The sequence below is a fragment of the Rana temporaria genome, chromosome 9 (genome assembly GCF_905171775.1).
Source record: "Rana temporaria chromosome 9, aRanTem1.1, whole genome shotgun sequence".
In the NCBI taxonomy this organism is placed as follows: Eukaryota; Metazoa; Chordata; class Amphibia; order Anura; family Ranidae; genus Rana; species Rana temporaria.
Genome location: NC_053497.1, coordinates 41,286,277 through 41,305,938, shown reverse-complemented (window position 1 = coordinate 41,305,938; position 19,662 = coordinate 41,286,277). Strand labels below are relative to the sequence as shown.

General features: G+C 41.5%; 1 protein-coding gene across 1 annotated transcript; it reads right to left on the bottom strand.

The window, feature by feature from the left end:
* Window positions 1-14,010: 14,010 nt before the first annotated feature.
* Window positions 14,011-19,241, bottom strand: LOC120914415 (homeobox protein Nkx-2.4-like). Its single transcript, XM_040325111.1, has 2 exons — window positions 18,815-19,241; window positions 14,011-15,154 (listed from the first exon to the last, which is right to left on the bottom strand). Exons 1-2 carry the CDS (start codon window positions 19,068-19,070, stop codon window positions 14,619-14,621), a joined length of 792 nt encoding a protein of 263 aa, XP_040181045.1. The 5' UTR covers window positions 19,071-19,241; the 3' UTR covers window positions 14,011-14,618.
* Window positions 19,242-19,662: the final 421 nt, after the last annotated feature.

Genomic DNA, 19,662 nt, shown 5'->3' with positions numbered 1-19,662 from the left:
TCTCACACATGATGATTTGTGAATTACAGTGTAATTAAAATTTAAAACTGGCACGGGTATTTTGGCTGCAGTAAGATGGCGCCATGAATTTTTGCCATGACAGGTTAGACAGGAGTGTACTCATTCTTGTTATTGATATGTATTAGTCAGCATGGGCTAATTACAACACATGATAAGTACAGGGAGTCCCCGAGTGACGAAAATCTGACTTGTGAACAACCCCTACTTACGAACGGGAGGCTGCATGGCCACTTTTCGGGGGTGGGCACATTCAACGGAAACTTTTCGATGGCAGGAACATTCGACGGGACCTTTTCGATGGTGGGCACATTCAATGGGACCTTTTCAACGGCGGGCACATTGAACGGAACAACGAAAAATAACGTATCTGCCGTTCTGCGCATGCTGTTCCGACTTACGAACATATTCGACTTAAGAACAAACCTACAATCTCTAACCCGTTTGTAATTCGGGGACTGCCTGTATAGGGCACACCAGTTAAAATTTTGCAAGTAGTTGGCTTAGATGCTGTTACCATTGCTGTGGTAACCTATTGGGATTGGTGGTTAAAAATATTGGGCCAGATTCACGTAGAAGTGCGGCGGCGTAACGTATCGTAGATACGTTACACCGCCACAAGTTTTCATCGCAAGTGCCTGATTCACAAAGCACTTGCAATGAAAACCTACGCCGGCGGCCTCCGGCGTAAGCCCGCGTAATTCAAAGGGGTGTGTGCCATTCAAATTAGGCGCGCTCCCGCGCCGGACCTACTGCGCATGCTCCCTTTTGAATTTCCCTCCGTGCTTTGCGCATAGTGACGTCATTTTTTCGAACGGCGACGTGCGTAGCGTACTTCCGTATTCCCGGACGTCTTACGCAAGAAGGAAACATTTTTAAATTTCGACGCGGGAACGACAGCCATACTTTTATACAGCACATACGTGTGCTGTGTAAAGTTAGGGCACCAAAAACGACGATTAACTTTGCGACGGGAAACTAGACTAGCAGCGACGTAGCGAACGTGAAAAACCGCCGTGGATCGCCGTAACTCCTAATTTGCATACCCGACGCTGGTTTACGACGCGAACTCCCCCCAGCGGCGGCCGCGGTACTGCATCCTAAGATCCGACAGTGTAAAACAATTACACCCGTCGGATCTAGGGGCTATCTATGCGTAACTGATTCTATGAATCAGTCGCATAGATACTCTGAGAGATACGACGGAGTATCTGAGATACTCCGTCGTATCTCTTTTGTGAATCTGGGCCATTTTTCCCTAAACCTAATCTTTTAATCTGGACTGGTTGTCCAGCAGAGAAGAAGCCTGCAGTAGCAGGGTCAAGGAAATAAGGTAAATTATTATGTTCTTACTTAATCGAGGGTTACAACTGGAGCTCAGCTATAATGGAGAAGTATGGGATATGAAAAAAACAAACCTTTATACTTACCTCCAAGTTGCAGCATCAGGGCCAGATCCACAAAAACCTGACGTAACTTAAAAAATCCCATTTAAGTTACACTGCCTTAAAGTTTCTACCTAAGTGCCTGATCCACAAAGCACTTATCTAGAAATTTCAGGCTGTGTAACTAAAATTCCGCCGGCGCAAGGCGTTCCTATTCAAATGGGGCGAGTCCCATTTAAATGAGGCGCGCTCCCGCGCCGGCCGTACTGCGCATGCGCGAAGTTACGTTACGCCGAGTTTTGAGGATCGCGACGGCTTAAAAAAGTTGCGTCGGGGAAAAAAAAAAAAAAAATTACAGCGTCGCTCGGCATGCATTCCTGAGGGAGAACTCCATGCCAATTTTCAAATAAAAAACCGGCATGGGTTCACCCCCCAGGAGCATACCAGGCCCTTAGGTCTGTTATGGGTTGTAAGGAGACCCCCCTACGCCGAAAAATCGACGTAGGGGGTCCCCCTACAATCCATACCAGACCCGTATCCAAAGCACGCTACCCGGCCGGTCAGGAATGGGAGTGGGGACGAGCGAGCGCCCCCCCCCTCCTGAGCCGTGCCAGGCCGCATGCCCTCAACATGGGGGGGTTGGGTGCTCTGGGGCAGGGGGGCGCACTACGGGCCCCCCCACCCCAGAGCATCCTGTCCCCATGTTGATGAGGACAGGACTTCTTCCCGACAACCCTTGCCATTGGTTGTCGGGGTCTGCGGGCGGAGGCTTATCGGAATCTGGGAGTCCCCTTTAATAAGGGGGCCCCCAGATACCGGCCCCCCACCCTAAGTGAATGGATATGGGGTACATCGTACCCCTATCCATTCACCTGTAGGCAAAAAGTAAAAGTTAATAAACACACAACACAAGGCTTTTTAAAATATTTTATTATTCTGCTCCGGATGCCCCCCCTGTCTTCGTTATTAGCTCAATTACCAGGGGGGGCTTCTTCTTCCGCTCTCCGGGGGTCTTCCACTCTCCGGGGGTCTTCGCTCTCCGGGGGGGCTTCTCCGGACTCCGGGGGGCTTCTTCCATCTTCTCCCCTCTTCCGCTGTTGACTCGGCGAACCCGGTTCTTCTGCAGATGTCCGGTGCCTTTTCTTCAGCGCTGGCTGCCTGCTATGTTTGTGTGTTAGCTCGATTTCAAACAGGCAGCCGGCGCGGTCTTCTGTGGCGTCAGGGTCTTCTCTTCCTTTCTTCCGATGTTGCCTCGTCGCCTCTTGTCGCTGCAATGATGGAAGCGCGCCTTGCATCACATTTATATAGGCATCACCGTCCCATCATGCTCCGGTAGGTACCCACGTGGTGGGTGCACGTGGGTAGGCACCCACCACGTGGGTACCTGCCGGAGCATGATGGGACGGTGATGCCTATATAAATGTGATGCAAGGCGCGCTTCCATCATTGCAGCGACAAGAGGCGACGAGGCAACATCGGAAGAGGGGAGAAGAACAGAAGAGAAGATGACGTCACAGAAGACCGCGCCGGCTGCCTGTTTGAAATCGAGCTAACACACAAACATAGCAGGCAGCCAGCGCTGAAGAAGAAGGCACCGGACATCTGCAGAAGAACCGGGGTTCGCCGAGTCAACAGCGGAAGAGGGGAGAAGATGGAAGAAGCCCCCCGGAGTCCGGAGAAGCCCCCCCCGGAGAGCGAAGACCCCCGGAGAGTGGAAGACCCCCGGAGAGCGGAAGAAGAAGCCCCCCCTGGTAATTGAGCTAATAACGAAGACAGGGGGGGCATCCGGAGAGGAATAATAAAATATTTTAAAAAGCCTTGTGTTGTGTGTTTATTAACTTTTACTTTTTGCCTACAGGTGAATGGATAGGGGTACGATGTACCCCATATCCATTCACTTAGGGTGGGGGGCCGGTATCTGGGGGCCCCCTTATTAAAGGGGACTCCCAGATTCCGATAAGCCTCCGCCCGCAGACCCCGACAACCAATGGCAAGGGTTGTCGGGAAGAGGTCCTGTCCTCATCAACATGGGGACAGGATGCTCTGGGGTGGGGGGGCCCGTAGTGCGCACCCCTGCCCCAGAGCACCCAACCCCCCCATGTTGAGGGCATGCGGCCTGGCACGGCTCAGGAGGGGGGGGGGCGCTCGCTCGTCCCCACTCCCATTCCTGACCGGCCGGGTAGCGTGCTTTGGATACGGGTCTGGTATGGATTGTAGGGGGACCCCCTACGTCGATTTTTCGGCGTAGGGGGGTCTCCTTACAACCCATAACAGACCTAAGGGCCTGGTATGCTCCTGGGGGGGAACCCATGCCGGTTTTGTTTTTACAAATTGCCGTGGAGTTCTCCCTCGGGAAAGCATACCAAATGCCGTCGCTGGAATGGGCTTTTACAAGGTGTGACTAGTTTACACTTTGTAGAACCAGCCCTAATTTTACACTTGCAAAATAACACTTATGGCGCAAAAAGGAAGCTGGAAAGCTTTGTGGATCGCCTTAAGTGCTAATTTGCATACTAGAAACGGCATTTCGACTCGAAATGCCCCCAGCGGCGGATGCGGTACTGCATCCTAAGATTCGGCAGTGTAATTCAATTACACATGCCTGATCTTCTGCCTAACTTTGGAAAAAGCCTTTTGAGGATCGTTTCCAAAGTTACACACAGACTGAACAGCAGTTAAGTCGGAGTATCTCTTTTGTGAATCTGGGCCATTTTTCCCTAAACCTAATCTTTTAATCTGGACTGGTTGTCCAGCAGAGAAGAAGCCTGCAGTAGCAGGGTCAAGGAATAAGGTAAATTATTATGTTCTTACTTAATCGAGGGTTACAACTGGAGCTCAGCTATAATGGAGAAGTATGGGATATGAAAAAAACAAACCTTTATACTTACCTCCAAGTTGCAGCATCAGTGTCAAGATGCAACTGTACCATGCCCAGCCCTTAGATAAAGAAATGAGTGATCACATGACCATTGATTGCTCAGTTCTTGGTCTACTCCAAGTAAAGAGCAGCAACTGTCATGCCGCGTACACACGATCATTTTTCGGCATGAAAAAACGTTGTTTTTCAAAAATGTCATTTAAAATGATCGTGTGTGGGCTTCACATCATTTTTCAGGTTCTGAAAAACGACAAAAAAAAAATTCCAACATGCTGTTTTTTTTAATGTCGATTTTCGGGTTGTAAAAAATGATCGTGTGTGGGCTAAAACGACTTAAAAAACCCACGCATGCTCAGAAGCAAGTTATGAGATGGGATCGCTCGTTCTGGTAAAACTACCATTCATAATAGAGTAAGCACATTCATCACGCTGTAACAGACAAAAAGCGCGAATCGTCTTTTACTAACACAGAATCAGCTAAACCAGCCCAAAGGCGAATGGAACTTCCCCTTTATAGTGCCGTCGTATGTGTTGTACGTCACCGCGCTTTGCTAGATAATGTTTTAAAAACAATGGTGTGTAAGCAACATCGTTTTAATGATGAAGTTGGAAAAACGTTGTTTTTTCGACATGCTGAAAAACAACGTTTTTTTTTCATGCTGAAAAATGATCGTGTGTACGCGGCATCAGTCACTGCTCTCTGCACTGCTTTTCCAGCATTTAATGAAGTGGCAGGCTGGAGAGGGGGTAGGCGCGGCTGGCTTCAGTGTTCTGACGAGAAAGGTCCCCGGCGGATAATTCCCGCCCTGTACTGCGCAGGTGCAGTACAGAGCACAACTGAGCCGCCGAAAATCTCGGAACTTGAACAGCTGTTCATCCCTAGTGGAGGTCTATTAAGGCCTCGTACACACGACCGAACATGTCTGCTGAAACTGGTCCGTCTGTAAGGCCGACCGTACAATTTTCCGGCGGATCGGACAGGTTTCCAGCGGACAAATGTTTCTAAGCATGCTAAGAAATATGTCCACTGGAAGCCTGTCCGTCGAACATGTTCGGTCGTCTGTACGACTCACCGGACATGTCCGCTCGGCCGAAATCACTTCGACGCATGCGTGGAAGCATTGACCTTCCAGGGTCACGCACGTCGCCGCATCATCGTCGCGGCGACGGCGCGGCCACGTAACCGCGTTCGCTGTCCGCGGGAAATTTGGTCTGATGGTGTGTACAGCCATCAGACCAAAATCTGCCAGCGGACATGTCCGATGAAAACGGTCCGCGGACCGTTTTCATCAGACATGTCCCGTCGTGTGTACGAGGCCTAAGACGAAACGCATCTGGCTTGGCATATTGCTCACCACATTGCTTTTTATTTCATATATTTTTGTGATCACGATTTTTTACTTATGGATATATGTCGGTTTTTATTCAAATAAAACCCACCCTTTTGATCTTTACCATGTGGAGGCCTTTTCTCTATTTATATCTCTCTTGATGAGAGTCTTTTTTGGCCTTTCCATCCGGTTGCCTAATATCGGTGTTCCAGCTTCACGGTTACCTGTATAATTCCCCGAAGCCGCTCTTGGAGTTTCTTGGGCTCTTTGGATCGTTCTGGAAGTCTGCTGATTCTGGATTTCTTTGCTTGATTGTCTCATTGTCACTGACATTCGAGTCCACCACTTCCGGTAAGAGTGTACACCCCTCATTTCCGGTAGAAGATACACCATCCCAGATGTTCCACATGTCTGCTTAGTTATTGTGTTCCACTCCTGAGCAGGGCTGGACTGGGACAAAAATGTGGCCCTGGACTTCATCCAGACCGGCCCAGGGCACAACACATCAGTGTACAGTGCATATTAGGGCAAGGCACATGAGGGCACAACACATCAGGGTACAGGGCACAGCACATTAGGGCCCATCACAGCACATCAGGGCACACCACATTGGGGCACATAGCACATCAGGGCACGGGGCTCAGGACACATAGCACATTGGGACACATAGCACATCAGGGCACATAGCACATCAGGGAACATAGCAGCATGGGGCACATAGCACATCAGGGCACGGGGCACAAAGCACATAAGGGCACGGGGCACATAGCACCTCAGGGCACATAGCACCTCAGGGCACAGGGCACATCAGGGCACAGGGCACATCAGAACACGGAGCACAGGGCACATTATGGGGCACATTGTTTACCAGCAATGCATGCAGAGTAGCGCAGGAAGCATGTGGCAAGTGGCCAGTCCATCCCTGCTCCTGAGCAACAACCATTTTAATTGGACTTTATGTGATTACTACACGAACACTACATTTATGGGACATTGTTTATTTACTTTTTCACTCATACGTTTTGTTATTTTTGAGATTGCTTAGTTATTATCATCAGTTTTCATTATGTGCACAAAAACATTTGGTACATAGATTATTGTTTATTTCCTTAGCGCTACATTTTTTCACTCACTTTGCTTCAATAATTTTTGTCACATTTTTATGTAGCAGCTGTTCACCATTCAATAGGGTTAGCGCAGTAATACCCACGATTTACAAAGTAGAGGTTACAAGCCATATACGGAGAGAAATATGACCGACATGGTCTACAGCAGTGGTCATCCACCCTGTCCTGCAGGGCCCACTAACAGGCCAGGTTTGCAAGATAACTGAAATACATCAAAAGTGATATCATTTTCTGCTCAGTGATTGCAGTATTCTAGTCTGCATCTCCCCAAGGTAATACATAAAATCTGGCCTGTTAGTGGGTCCCCGAGGACAGGGTTGATGACCACTGGTCTACAGCTCCAAATATGAGGTCATCAATGCAATGAACAGCCCATGTACCACAATGTACACAAAAACACCAAAAATAACTCTGCGCTCATGGGAGTTCACCAACTTAAATCAACTTAAAATTAATGAAGGAAAAAACATACAATAAAAGTCTCTATTTGGGAGGAACCAATCCGTTTAATTAAATGCAATTTCGAAATTTCCACAATACAGTCCAAAATATATGGTATACCAATAGAAAAATAGTTCCAAATCTATATGCATTGGTGATCCAACACACTCTCAATGTCTCAAGGGGTTAAAACTTGCGGCTTCAGTTTAGCCTGTGATCCATAATGGAGTCAATAGAAACAGTGACCACAGTACCTTTCCAGGCGAATGCAAGCGTAGAGCATTGATGAGAGGAGGAATGTCACCCCTGAGCGGGGTGACATTCCTCCTCTCATCAATGCTCTATATATATTTTGGACTGTATTGTGGAAATTTCGAAATTGCATTTAATTAAACGGATTGGTTCCTCCCAAATAGAGACTTTTATTGTATGTTTTTTCCTTCATTAATTTTAAGTTGATTTAAGTTGGTGAACTCCCATGAGCGCAGAGTTATTTTTGGTGTTTTTGTGTATAATTGGTACTTCTGGGTACCTTCAATTCCGCTGCACTGGTTGTTCACAGCCCATACGAGGGTTTTTATATGTATTCTGTTGGACAATAGTTTTTTCCCATAGAGCGCCAGTGATTTTTTTTGTACCACAATGTATAGCCAATCCAAAAAGAAAGTCACTCCCAAGAAATTGTGGTACAATGAGTTGACTATGCAAAAAAGAAGAAAGGAAAAGGAAGGAAGGGGGCGAAAAAGAAAAAAAAGGGGGGGGGGCTTAGGACAAAAGAGCAGGATGGGAAGAGAGGGAAGATGGATGGAGATGGAGGATGGAAGATGGAGGATGGGAAGAGAGGATGGGAAAAGATGGGAAAAGAGAGGATGGGAAGCAATGGGGCCAACTGAGAGGTAAAAGACTTCGAAGAAGGGTGGTGGGAGCACGGTTACCCATTGTCTCACCTCCTGCACTAGAGATTGATTAGCCCCTACAGGTCTCTGGGGAAATCATGGCAGCCCGTGAGAGCAACCCCAGTGATCTTTGATTTTTTCCATGTTGTTCATGATTTCCGCCTCTAAAAGGTTACCTGCCCCTGTATCCCTGCAATACAGGATCATTATTGCACAAAGCAAGGTCCATAAAGACATTGGGCAAGAAAAAACTTCAGATTCATTAATGTGTCTGATTTTTGGTAAATTAATTAGCCATAAGGTCAAGCATGCAAAAACAGGTTTCCGTGCCTCATTGATGACTGCAGTTCTTTGGCTAATCAACCACTTTCCATCATCAATATCAGCATAGCTTTCAAAATGGCTAAAGTGCTTCTACAATATGCAGTAATAGGACAAGGGAATGATGCCACCCTAACTCTGTTCAGTGTCCTACAGTGACGGCCTGTATATTAAAGGCACACAGGCGCCACCCCTCTATCATGCCACCCCCTATATGTATCATGGATAGATTCATGCACTGCATGAATCTATCCATGGCCACCGTGGCCACCCCCTATTCAGGCGTCAGGCCCCTTTTAGGACCACGGGCACCTGAATTACAGCGGCGGGGGTGTTTTCTTGAAGCCATAGGCTTCAAAATAGGGTGGACTCGGAGCGCAGAGCATTGTGCTCTGAGCCCACAGCATTGCGCTCGGAGCCCACCCAGATGTGTTAGGAAAACAAATGAATATTCGCTTTTCTAATACTGACCCACCTCTCCATCAATCAGGAAGTGTGGGTCTAATACCCTTCACCTGATTGGCTGAAAGGACAGGCGCTCCTATTGGATGCCTAGCAGGAAAAAAGAAAAGATACATTGGAGGACACAGCTCGCTGCTGTCTGACCCGCTGCCCATCCCACAGCTCCCTGCCGTCACCCGTTGCCTGACCTGTCACCAACATGAGGTAAGTGCCATTCAGACAGTGAGCGGGTGGACGGAGGGTCACAGTGGCTGCATTTGATGGGCACAGTGGCTGCGTTTGATGGCACACTGGCTGCATTTGATGGGCACAGTGGCTGCAATCGATGGCACAGTGGCTGCAATCGATGGCACAGTGACTGCATTTCATGGGCACAGTGGCTGCATTTCATGGCACAGTGGCTGCATTTGATGGCACAGTGACTAAAATTGATGGGCACAGTGGCGGCATTTGATGACACAGTGGCTGCATTTAATGGGCACAGTGGCTGCAATTGATAGAACAGTGGTTGTATTTGATGGGCACAGTGGTTGCATTTGATGGGCACAGTGGCTGCATTTAATGGGCACAGTGGCTGCAATTGATAGAACAGTGGCTGTATTTGATGGGCACAGTGGTTGCATTTGGTGGGCACAGTGACTGCATTTGATGAGCACAGTGGCTGCATTTGATGGGCACAGTGGCTGCATTTGATTGGCACAGTGGCTGCATTTTTTGGGCACAGTGGCTGTATATGATGGCACAGTGGCTGCAATTGATGGGCACAGTGGCTGCATTTGATGGGCACAGTGGCTGCAATTGATGGGTGCAGTGGCTGCATTTGATGGGCACAGTGGCTGGAATTGATGGCACAGTGGCTGTATTTGATGGCACAGTGAGGCTGCAATTAATGTGTTGGTTTTTTTTAAGCACCAGCAGCCACTGCAGCCCTCCCTGTACTGCATTTGTTCTCCCCCTCTTGTGTCACCTAATTTCTCTCTCAGTAATGTTTTTCTTTCCTGATGTGTTACCCATGTACTGTCCTCTAGTTTACCGTGTACCCCCACCCCAGGTTGGCTTCACTGTTCTTAACTGGTCTCTCACGAAGCTTCTGGCACCTCATCTGTTCCCTTCTTTGGCCTCTATCTGCATCTTTGCACATCGCCACCCCTTGGGGGCAACTCGGTTAACAAATCTACTTGCACTTGGTGGAAGGCTGAGACAGATGTATTCACCCAAATATGAAATGTAAAGAGAACTCTAAGTATATACTGTAATCTAAAATAACCTTTGCATAGATAACAGAGAAAATATGTTTCCAGGAATGCAGACACAATGAAAGCATGATAACCATCCACTTGTAGTCATCTGTATATAACCAGTCCCTTGGAAACTCCACTCACTTATCCTCACAAAAATATTATTTGATGTGCCACAGTGAAGAACTATTGCCATTCTACATCTATTTGTGTATCCTGAGTAGGAATGAGCTTTATGTTTGGGTCGAACGTGAGTTTGACTCGAACATTGGCTGTTCGCCCGTTTGCCGAGCGCAGTGGAACACCCTTTAAAAGTCTATGGGAGAAATCAAAAGTGCTAATTTTAAAGGTTAATATGCAAGTTATTGTCATAAAAAGTGCTTGGGGACCCGGGTCTTGCCCCAGGGAACATGTATCAATGCAAAAAAAGTTTTAAAAACGTCAGTTTTTTCGGGAGCAGGGATTTTAATAATGCTTAAAGTGAAACAATAAAAGTGAAATATTCCTTTAAATTTCGTACCTGGGGGTGTCTATGGTATGCCTGTAAAGTAGCACACATTTCCCATGTTTATAACAGTCTCTGCACAAAATTGTATTTCTAAAGGAAAAAAAGTAATTTAAAACTACTTGCGGCTATAATGAATTGTCAGATTCCAGCAATATAGATAAACGTCATTGAAAAAAAACGGCATGGGCTCCCCCCTTAGTCCATTACCAGGCCCTTTGGGCCTGCCAGGTTGCATGCTCGGATAAGGGTCTGGTATGGATTTTTGGGAGTAACCCCATGCCGATTTTTTTTAATTTTGGCATGGGGTTCCACCTAAATTCCATAGCAGACCTGAAGGGTCTGGTATGAATTTTGAGGGGGACCCCTACGCCATTTAAAAAAAAAATATTTTTTTCCTTTAGAAATGTAATTTTGTGCAGAGAATGTTATAAACACAGGAAACATGCGCTACTTTACAGGCATACTATAGACACCCGCCAGGTACGAAATTTAAAGGAATATATCACTTTTACTGTTTTACATTAAGCATTATTAAAATCACTGCTCCCGAAAAAACTGCAGTTTTTAAAACTTTTTTTGCATTGATACATGTCCCCTGGGGCAGCCATACAAACTGTGTGGCTGAAATCGCATCGCATTCACACCAAAATGGTGTAGGACCCTGTTTTTGGTCTGCACTGGAATCACATCCATCCCGCGATCCCATTCCTGTACCATTTGACAGTTTGCACTGCGATCTGAAAACCAATCTGGGGGTGTCATTAACTTTCTATTGACACCCGTAGCGGTTTGTAGAGGGCAGTGTGAACTGCCTGCGAGTGACATGCGATGTGGGAACAGCACTGGAACCCGTATCGCATATGTGTGAACACAGCCTTGGTGTCACTGGTTCCCAGAAAGTGTTAAAAGTATCAGTTACCGTCAGACTGTCTGCCGCAATATCACAATCCTGCTATAATTTGCTGATCACTGGTATAAAAAAATTCCAGTATATATCCCATAGTTTGTAGATGCACATACCATTGCGCATACCATTCAATATACGCTAATTGGGATTTTTTTTTACAAAAAATATGTAGCAGAATACACATTGGCCTAAAATTTACGAAGAAAATTGATACATTTTTTTATTGGATATAATTTATAGCAAAAAGTAAAAAAAAAAAATATATATATATATATATATATATATATATTTAAATTGACGGCCTTTTTTTGTTTATAGCGCAAAAAATAAAAAACGCAGTGGTGATCAAATACCACCAAAAGAAAGCTCTATTTGTGGGGAAAAAATGACATAAATGTAATTTGGGTATAACGTTGCATGAGCGGGAAATTGTCAGTAAAAGTAAAAATAAAAATTGATATCAAATAACAAATTGATTTGTTATAGTGAAGTTGATAATTAGTTAAAATAATCTGGGGATTTCTGTACTTTTTTGTGTTTTTGGCTACAATAGACAATGACTTGGAACCAAAAATACAGAATTGAATATATGCACGTGAGCCTAAACACTGTGGCCCGGATTCACGTAGATGCGCGTAACTTTGTGCCCAAAAAATTATGGGACCATGTTAAAAAAAATACACATAAAACAGTACCCAATTCTGACATCCAAATCATGGGTGTCACTTATTCAGTACTTTGTTTTAAATTTTGTCTAAAATATATCACTGATTAAAAAAACATTAAAAAAAAACTTCCCTTCCCACCCTTGCTGTATCTATTATTTTTAACAGTGCCACAGTAGTGCTATATTTATATGTATAAAAAAAATAATAGTAATATTCGAATCCTAAATGAAAGTCCCTGATAATAACAGGTGAAAATAACTAAAGTTTTATTTTTCTGTATGCATTTTGTAAAACAAATAACTTACAGAAAGAAATTGAATTTATTCATCTATGTGTCAAATAAACAGTCTCAACGTTTTTTTCTTAAATCAGAACATGAATTTATTAAACAAGAGACGTAAAGGAAAAAAAAAAAAGACTTTTTACATATAATCAAAATAAAGATTTCCGATTGTCTTCATTTTAATTTCTAAGCATCAAATTAAAGATTTCCTATTGTCATTATTTTTAGATTTAAGTATTAAAATGTCAACAAAAGAAAAAATGACATGAACATATTTCTTACAAACAAAGATCTGTGAATCTGTTTCGATTCTAATACATAGCAGATACTTCTCTGCCTGTATGATCACTGCTATTAAATATGTATGCGTAAAGCAATAATGTTTCTTGAACGCAAAAAATTAAATATTCTCATGAATTCTAAACTATGAAACATTTTTAACAAAATATTTTTAATGAACATGCACGTCAGAGAAAATATAGTAAAAATAAATATAACAAAAGCAAATAATAACAAAGTCCGATTTAAGTACTGTATATTTTTGTTTTGTACTCTAAGGGCTCATATGCCCAAGTGCTTTTTTTTCTTTTTTTTGTAACCTGAAAAGTATATTAAAAGTGTGTTAAAAATAGAAAACATTCACATTTGCGTTAATACTTTAGTGGGCCCCATGTTTTAAAAAACTAGCTACTATTGTATTTAGACAGAACAAATATTTTTGATTTGTTATAGTGAAGTTGATAATTAGTTAAAATAATCTGGGGATTTCTGTACTTTTTTGTTTTTGGCTACAATAGACAGTGACTTGGAGCATAATAAGAACCAAAAATACAGAATTGAATATATGCACGTGAGCCTAAACACTGTGGGGTAGATCCACGTACCTCGGCGTATTAATCTAAGATACACTACGCCATTGTAACTTTTTTATTTTTTCGAATTCTCAAAGACTTTGCGCCGTAAGTTACGGCGGCGTAGTGTATCTTTGGCGGCGTAATGGCGCGGCATTCAAATCTCTGTGATGTGGGCGTGTTTTATGTAAATACTTTGTGACACGACGTAAACAACGTTTTATTTTAACTGCGCATGTGCCGTCCGTGGGGGTATCCCAGTGCGCATGCTCGAAATGAAACTGGAACAAGCCAATGTTTAAGACGGTGACGTCATTCTACGCAAAATCCTATTCACGAACGACTTACGCAAACGACGTAAAAAATTCAAAATGCGAGGCAGGAACGACGGCCATACTTAACATTAAGTACGCCTCATAATAGCAGGTTTAACTATACGCCGGAAAAAGCCGAACGCAAACGACATAAAAAAATGCGCCGGCAGGACGTACGTTCGTGGATCGCCGTAAATAGCTAATTTGCATATTCGACGCGAAAATCGACGGAAACGCCACCTAGCTGCGGCCGAAAGAATGCACCTGAGATCCGACGGCGTACTAAGACGTACGCCTGTCGGATCGAGCCGAGATGCCGTCGTATCTTGTTTTGTGGATACAAAACAAAGATACGACGCGCAAAATTTGAAATTACGCGTAATTCTTCTGTGGATCTGGCCCTGTGAATCTAAAAACCGGTTCAGACTTTGTGCCAATACATACTAAAAAGGCATTAATGTAATAATTAACTACCAACAAAAAACTAGTAAATATTAATGTAAGAGCTTCTATTATTATAAAAATTTTATTTTAAAGATCTCAAATACCATATCTTCTGTTTTGAATATTTATAAAATAAAAAAATGGGCCACAATATGACCTATTTGCATAGGTATTTAAGTAGGTTTTAATAACATGTATTTAAATTTCCATATTTTGTGGATGGGAGGCAGATTTTCTACGCAAATCTTTATTTTTTCAAATTTAGCGTGAAGGTGCCATAAGTGTTCTCTGTGAATAAGTCAGATTTTATTTGTCCTTTTATAACTAAATGCCTAAAAAAATTCACACTTTTGTTTACGCATATGTAAGGCTGTCTGTCAACATATTAGTATGGTTCTTCTTATGATTTATGAATACCAATTGTATGACTTCCTTTTTTTTTCTTAATAAAAGTTCAGATGGCAGTAAATGATTGTTTAGTAGGATCCAGCATTTGTTTAGCGCAATGTGTGGCCATAGCAATGATGAAAGAGTTTCTGTCACTGGTCACCAAGGCTTGAACACAATATTCCGAGACGATTTCTCGAACTCATGGATGTCTGAAGGAGAGCTAAGAAAGTCCTGTCCTAAATAAAGACTATGACCTTGGAGTTGTTCTTGGATGGAGGCCTTGTAGTCCAGCTTCACGTCACTATAATCTTCCATGGAAGTGCATGGACTAGGGCAGGGCACCTTCACCTCTTCCAAGTCCATGTTGTAGGGCTTAGCTCCTTCCTCTGTAGGATGATCTCGGTTTTTGGCTTGCCTTTTCATTTTGTAGCGGTGGTTCTGGAACCAAATTTTCACCTGGTTGGGGGTAAGATGGATATGTTTTGCTAGCTGTTCTCTCTCTGGGGCTGTAAGATATTTCTGCTGCTCAAATCTTTTCTCTAGCTCATACACTTGGGCCTGGGAAAAAAGAACCCTCCTTTTTCTCTTGGATGTATGCTGAAGGTACAGAGAGGTTTTGGCTCCTTCGCTGATGTATCCCAAACAGCCAGAAGGCGGCATGTTAAATCCTGATGGTGTAATTATCCTGGAAACTGAAGGATAAACAATAACATGTTACAAAATCTGAGTGGCTATCAATTTAATATTTGTATTTAAAAATAGAACACACTCCTATACAATATGCAATAATCAAAAAAGAGCAAAGGAGCAGGCCAAGACATTTTTTGGCCATCTTGGCACGCAGATAAATTTCAGAACCAGGTCAGTAAAATAGTTTCAGAGGTAAAGAGAAAATGTGGGGCCTGGTCGCGTGACCCGGATACTTTGCTATAAATTGGCACAGTTGTTACTTTTCGTTGTATACCTAATCTATTACGTGTGCTGTGTGTATGGTTGTACCATGTCGGCCTGTGCGGCCTTGTCCCTGTTTACAAATAAACAATTTTGAAAAAAAAAAATTGTTTTAGAGGTTATCAGTAGAATTTAGGATTTAGGGGAAGGGGAGATATGCATCTATTCAATTCAACAGTAGTAACTCCTACGATTCAGGCACTCAGGTTATTTTTTGGTCGCATGATCTACTTGGTGATGCTTCTGGGGTATGATTTAAAAAATGAACAAAATATTAAATTCTGAAAACTGTATACAGCTCCTACAGCTTATTAATGGTAGTATTAATAAAATTGTATTTATTTAAATACATTTTGTACTATTTTTTTATTTTACATGCCTTTTGAAAAAAAAAATGAAAAATTCCTCCGCGTTTACCTGTAAACCAAGTTGCCCAGCAAAACTGACAGTGACCGGATTGCAGGAAACTCAGAACACTGCCAGAGACGCTTTTACAGTTGCAGCAACAATAAAAATATGATGGACAGCGTAGTCTGCATGTAAAGGCAGAAAGTGTAGCTAATAGCATTAGGAAATAAAATGTAAGATTGTATGAAGGGATGAGGAGATATGCACCCATTAAAGTTAACAGGAGTAACTCCTACAAATCAGGCACCTATTTTATTTTTTTAGTCGCTTAATCTACTTGGTGATGCTTCTAGGGTATGTTTAAAAAAATTACCATAATTTAAAAAAAATATTGAATTCTGAAAACTGTATAAAGCTACTACAGCTAATTAATGGTAGTAATAATAAGTATTTAATTAAATTTATTTTATACTATTTTCTTATTTTACATTTTTTTTATTGTATTATTATTATTTCCTCCACCTTTAACTGTAGGCCAAGCTGCCCAGCAAAACTGACAGTGACTGGGGTATGAGAAACTCACAACACTGCCAGAGAAGCTTCCTCAGTTACAGCAACAATAAAAAATATGATGGACAGCATAGTCTGCAATAGGGGCGAAACAACTAATCGATTATGAAATTAATCGATTACAATTTTCATAATCGATTAATCGGCCAGTAACATAATGGGGTTAAAACAACTAAAATTAGCCCTTTATAGTACAAAAAAGCAAATCGCTACTGTAAATATTACTTTCACTGTCCCACAGTAAAAAAATTAACCCCTTACAGTAGCGATTATTTGCTCTTTTTGTACTTGTTTTTGTTTTTTTTAACCACATTATGTTACTAAACATCTCAGGCCTGGGTTCACACACCTGCTTTTTGGTGCTTTTTGCAGAAACACACTACAGTTCATTTACATGTTTTCCTATGGGACACATTCACATCCATGATTTTTTTTTCAGCTGCTGCGTATTTGCAAAGGGCAAGGACTTTTTAACGCAAAACTGTGCCATTTTGTTTTTTTTGGTTCAATATACTTCAATGGAGAAGCTGCAGAAAAGCATATAATGTGTTTTTGTGGCAATTTGTGTTTCGTAATCTGCCCAACAACAAATTGTCCCAAAAAAATAGAAACATGTTATTTTTTAATTTTTTTTAAGGCCAATTATCCGATTAATAAAAACAATAATCGGCCAACTAATCGATTATGAAAATAATCGTTAGTTGCAGCCCTAGTCTGCATGTAAAGGCACAAAGTGTAGCTAATAGCATTAATAAATAAGATAAATAAAAAAAAACACAATAAAAAAAATTATATTCTGAATACTAGTATTTCAACATTTATACCTATACAGAATACAAAATTTTGCTGCGATAGATTAATAAGTAACTACATTTTTATCACATCCTTTATACCAGCAAATATGAAGTAGATTTTTAGGAATACAAATAAAATAGAGAAAATAAACCCACAAAAACCACCCTATACATGTGAACTATTAACTCTAATATAGTGTTTGCCTTACAAAATGCTACATAATGAGCACATGCTTATTTTTTTTAATCCCGCAATGATATCTATACAGTTTCTTACCCTGCAGTAATCACTATTATTATCATAATTGTCATAGACATATGCTGCTTTTATGTACACAATATTATATGTTATTATAGATAATTAACTTTATATGTATTGAAAAAAAATGACTGCTTGTATTATTATTTTTTTGCCTGGCTGTTTTTTAGTACAGTGATATAGACAGAGAATAGACCGTAGGATGGGATCACTGAAATCTTGAGTCAAATATTGGAGTAAGGGCTGAGATAAGATAACATCTTCAATAAGGTTATTTTGTTAAGTAAATAGCTATTGGGCTGCTACAATAGCGTCTAAAAAATAGAAATCCACACAGAGATAAAGAAGCAATTGCCTCAAAAATAAATATGTTCTTGTCTAGGTTTTCTTGGTTATCTTTATGTATAATATAATAGGTAAATATAAATACAATGGTGAAATGCTTTACTATTAAAGACATTTAGATTAAAACCTGACTTTTAGAATCCATGGCAATCTCTTGACAACAATGTAGTGATTTTGGCGATTGGACCCTGACTGCCAACTCAGACAATATTCTGAATTACCGCAACTGGTACTGACCCAGGCTTAAAAATAGTTGGCACTTTTTGGATCATTTGAAAATTGTGTAGGCAAAAATGGTCATAAATTAAAACTAAGCAGAAATGTCATATTTTAAATTTTGAGAAATAAATGAGGGGCTCAGGGGACCCCCGTAAACCCTGAACACCTACAATAAAGAATGGGCAGGGAGGACTATAGCGGTACTTAGTAAAGAAAATATACTCAAAATTGAGCTGGTATTTAGGAAAAGTTTAACAAAATGTATTGACATAGTATAAAAAAACACAAGGGTTAAAAACATTTTGATAAAATATTAAATCTTGGAGAATGGATGTAATCAATCTGCTATTGTCAATTACTTTTTCATATTTTAATAAAACTCAGGGAAATATTGTTATATTTTTTGGTTGAACTTTATCATGTTAATTTTTTATTGATTTCTTGTTACAATCTGTTGCTTTGAAATATAATGAATACATAATGAGTGAAAATCTTCAAATGATTAAGTAGTTAATTAATTATTAAATTGTCTACAAATTATTAATTCTGCTAATGTCAAGACATTTTTCATATTTTAAAAAGAAAAAAAAAGGAAATATTGTTATTTTTTGCTTGAACATTAAAATAGTTTTTTTATTGATTGTTGCTTTGAGATGTAATGAATAAATAACGAGTGAAAATCTTCAAATAATAGAGTAGTTAATTCATTATTATTAAATTATTTACAAATTATTAATAACTGTGTAAAATAATTGATTTACATAAATTATGTACTAAAATGATATAGATACAAACAACATAACTTTGTGCCATACACTATGACCTACTTCCAGTTATTGTTAATATGAGGTATGTTATCTACTTACATGAAGAATAGTGCATGTCCTGACTGTGTCCATACCATTCCGCACCCCTTATGTTTTCCTGATATGTTGGAAGATCTCCAGAACTATTGTAACCCCCTGGGCAGCAAGTTCTGATCGGGTTCTGAGTAAGACAGTGGGTCATGGTGAATCCAGGGGACCCCATGGATGGTTGAAGGCAAGGCTGGTGAGACATCTGTACTAGAGGTCCATAACCTTCTAGACAAGGGTCTAAGGAAAAAGCTTTGAGGTCCTCCATGCAAGCTGCTGTTTTGGGTTGCAACCCTAAGCCCAAGAAAGAAGAAACTATGCAACCGACCGACGTCTCTGTAAGGTTGGAGGTAACTTCAACTACAAGCACTGCTCCTGTGCATATATCTTATCAAGGGTATGTGGGCCAGGGAACACCTGAAAGGAGAGGGACAAGTGGCAGAAAGGGAGGAGCCTCCCCCAGAACAATAGTCTTAATAGAATGTGAAGTGTCTCTTAATCACTCGGGGGGGGGGGGGGTTAAAAAGGGGCTTAATGTGTTTCTAACAATGAGAGTAAAAGCAATAGATTATCAATGTCTAAATGGTACTGTTGTACAATAACTTTGCTCGGAGTAGACAATCTGACGGCCATGTATCATGACTTTACTTTAAAACGGCAAAATCCACACTCTAAAAAATAATGTCTTGGCTCAACAAAAAAAAATAACGCAACAGTTTGCATCAAGCTTTTTAAGTTATGACAATGTCAGGTAAAATTAAGTGGAAGCAACAACCTACATTGTGTTGAGGTAATTAGCTTTTCTGCTAGATATAAATGCATTTTTATTTACCATCCACTTAATTACTGGCATTATAAAC

Excerpts from the sequence above, each read along its gene's own strand:
- LOC120914415 (XM_040325111.1), bottom strand. The coding sequence starts at position 19,070 with ATGGAGGACCTCAAAGCTTTTTCCTTAGACCCTTGTCTAGAAGGTTAT. Across the intron at positions 15,155-18,814 it reads GGACATGCACTATTCTTCAT|TTTCCAGGATAATTACACCA; the intron begins GTAAGTAGATAA and ends TTTATCCTTCAG.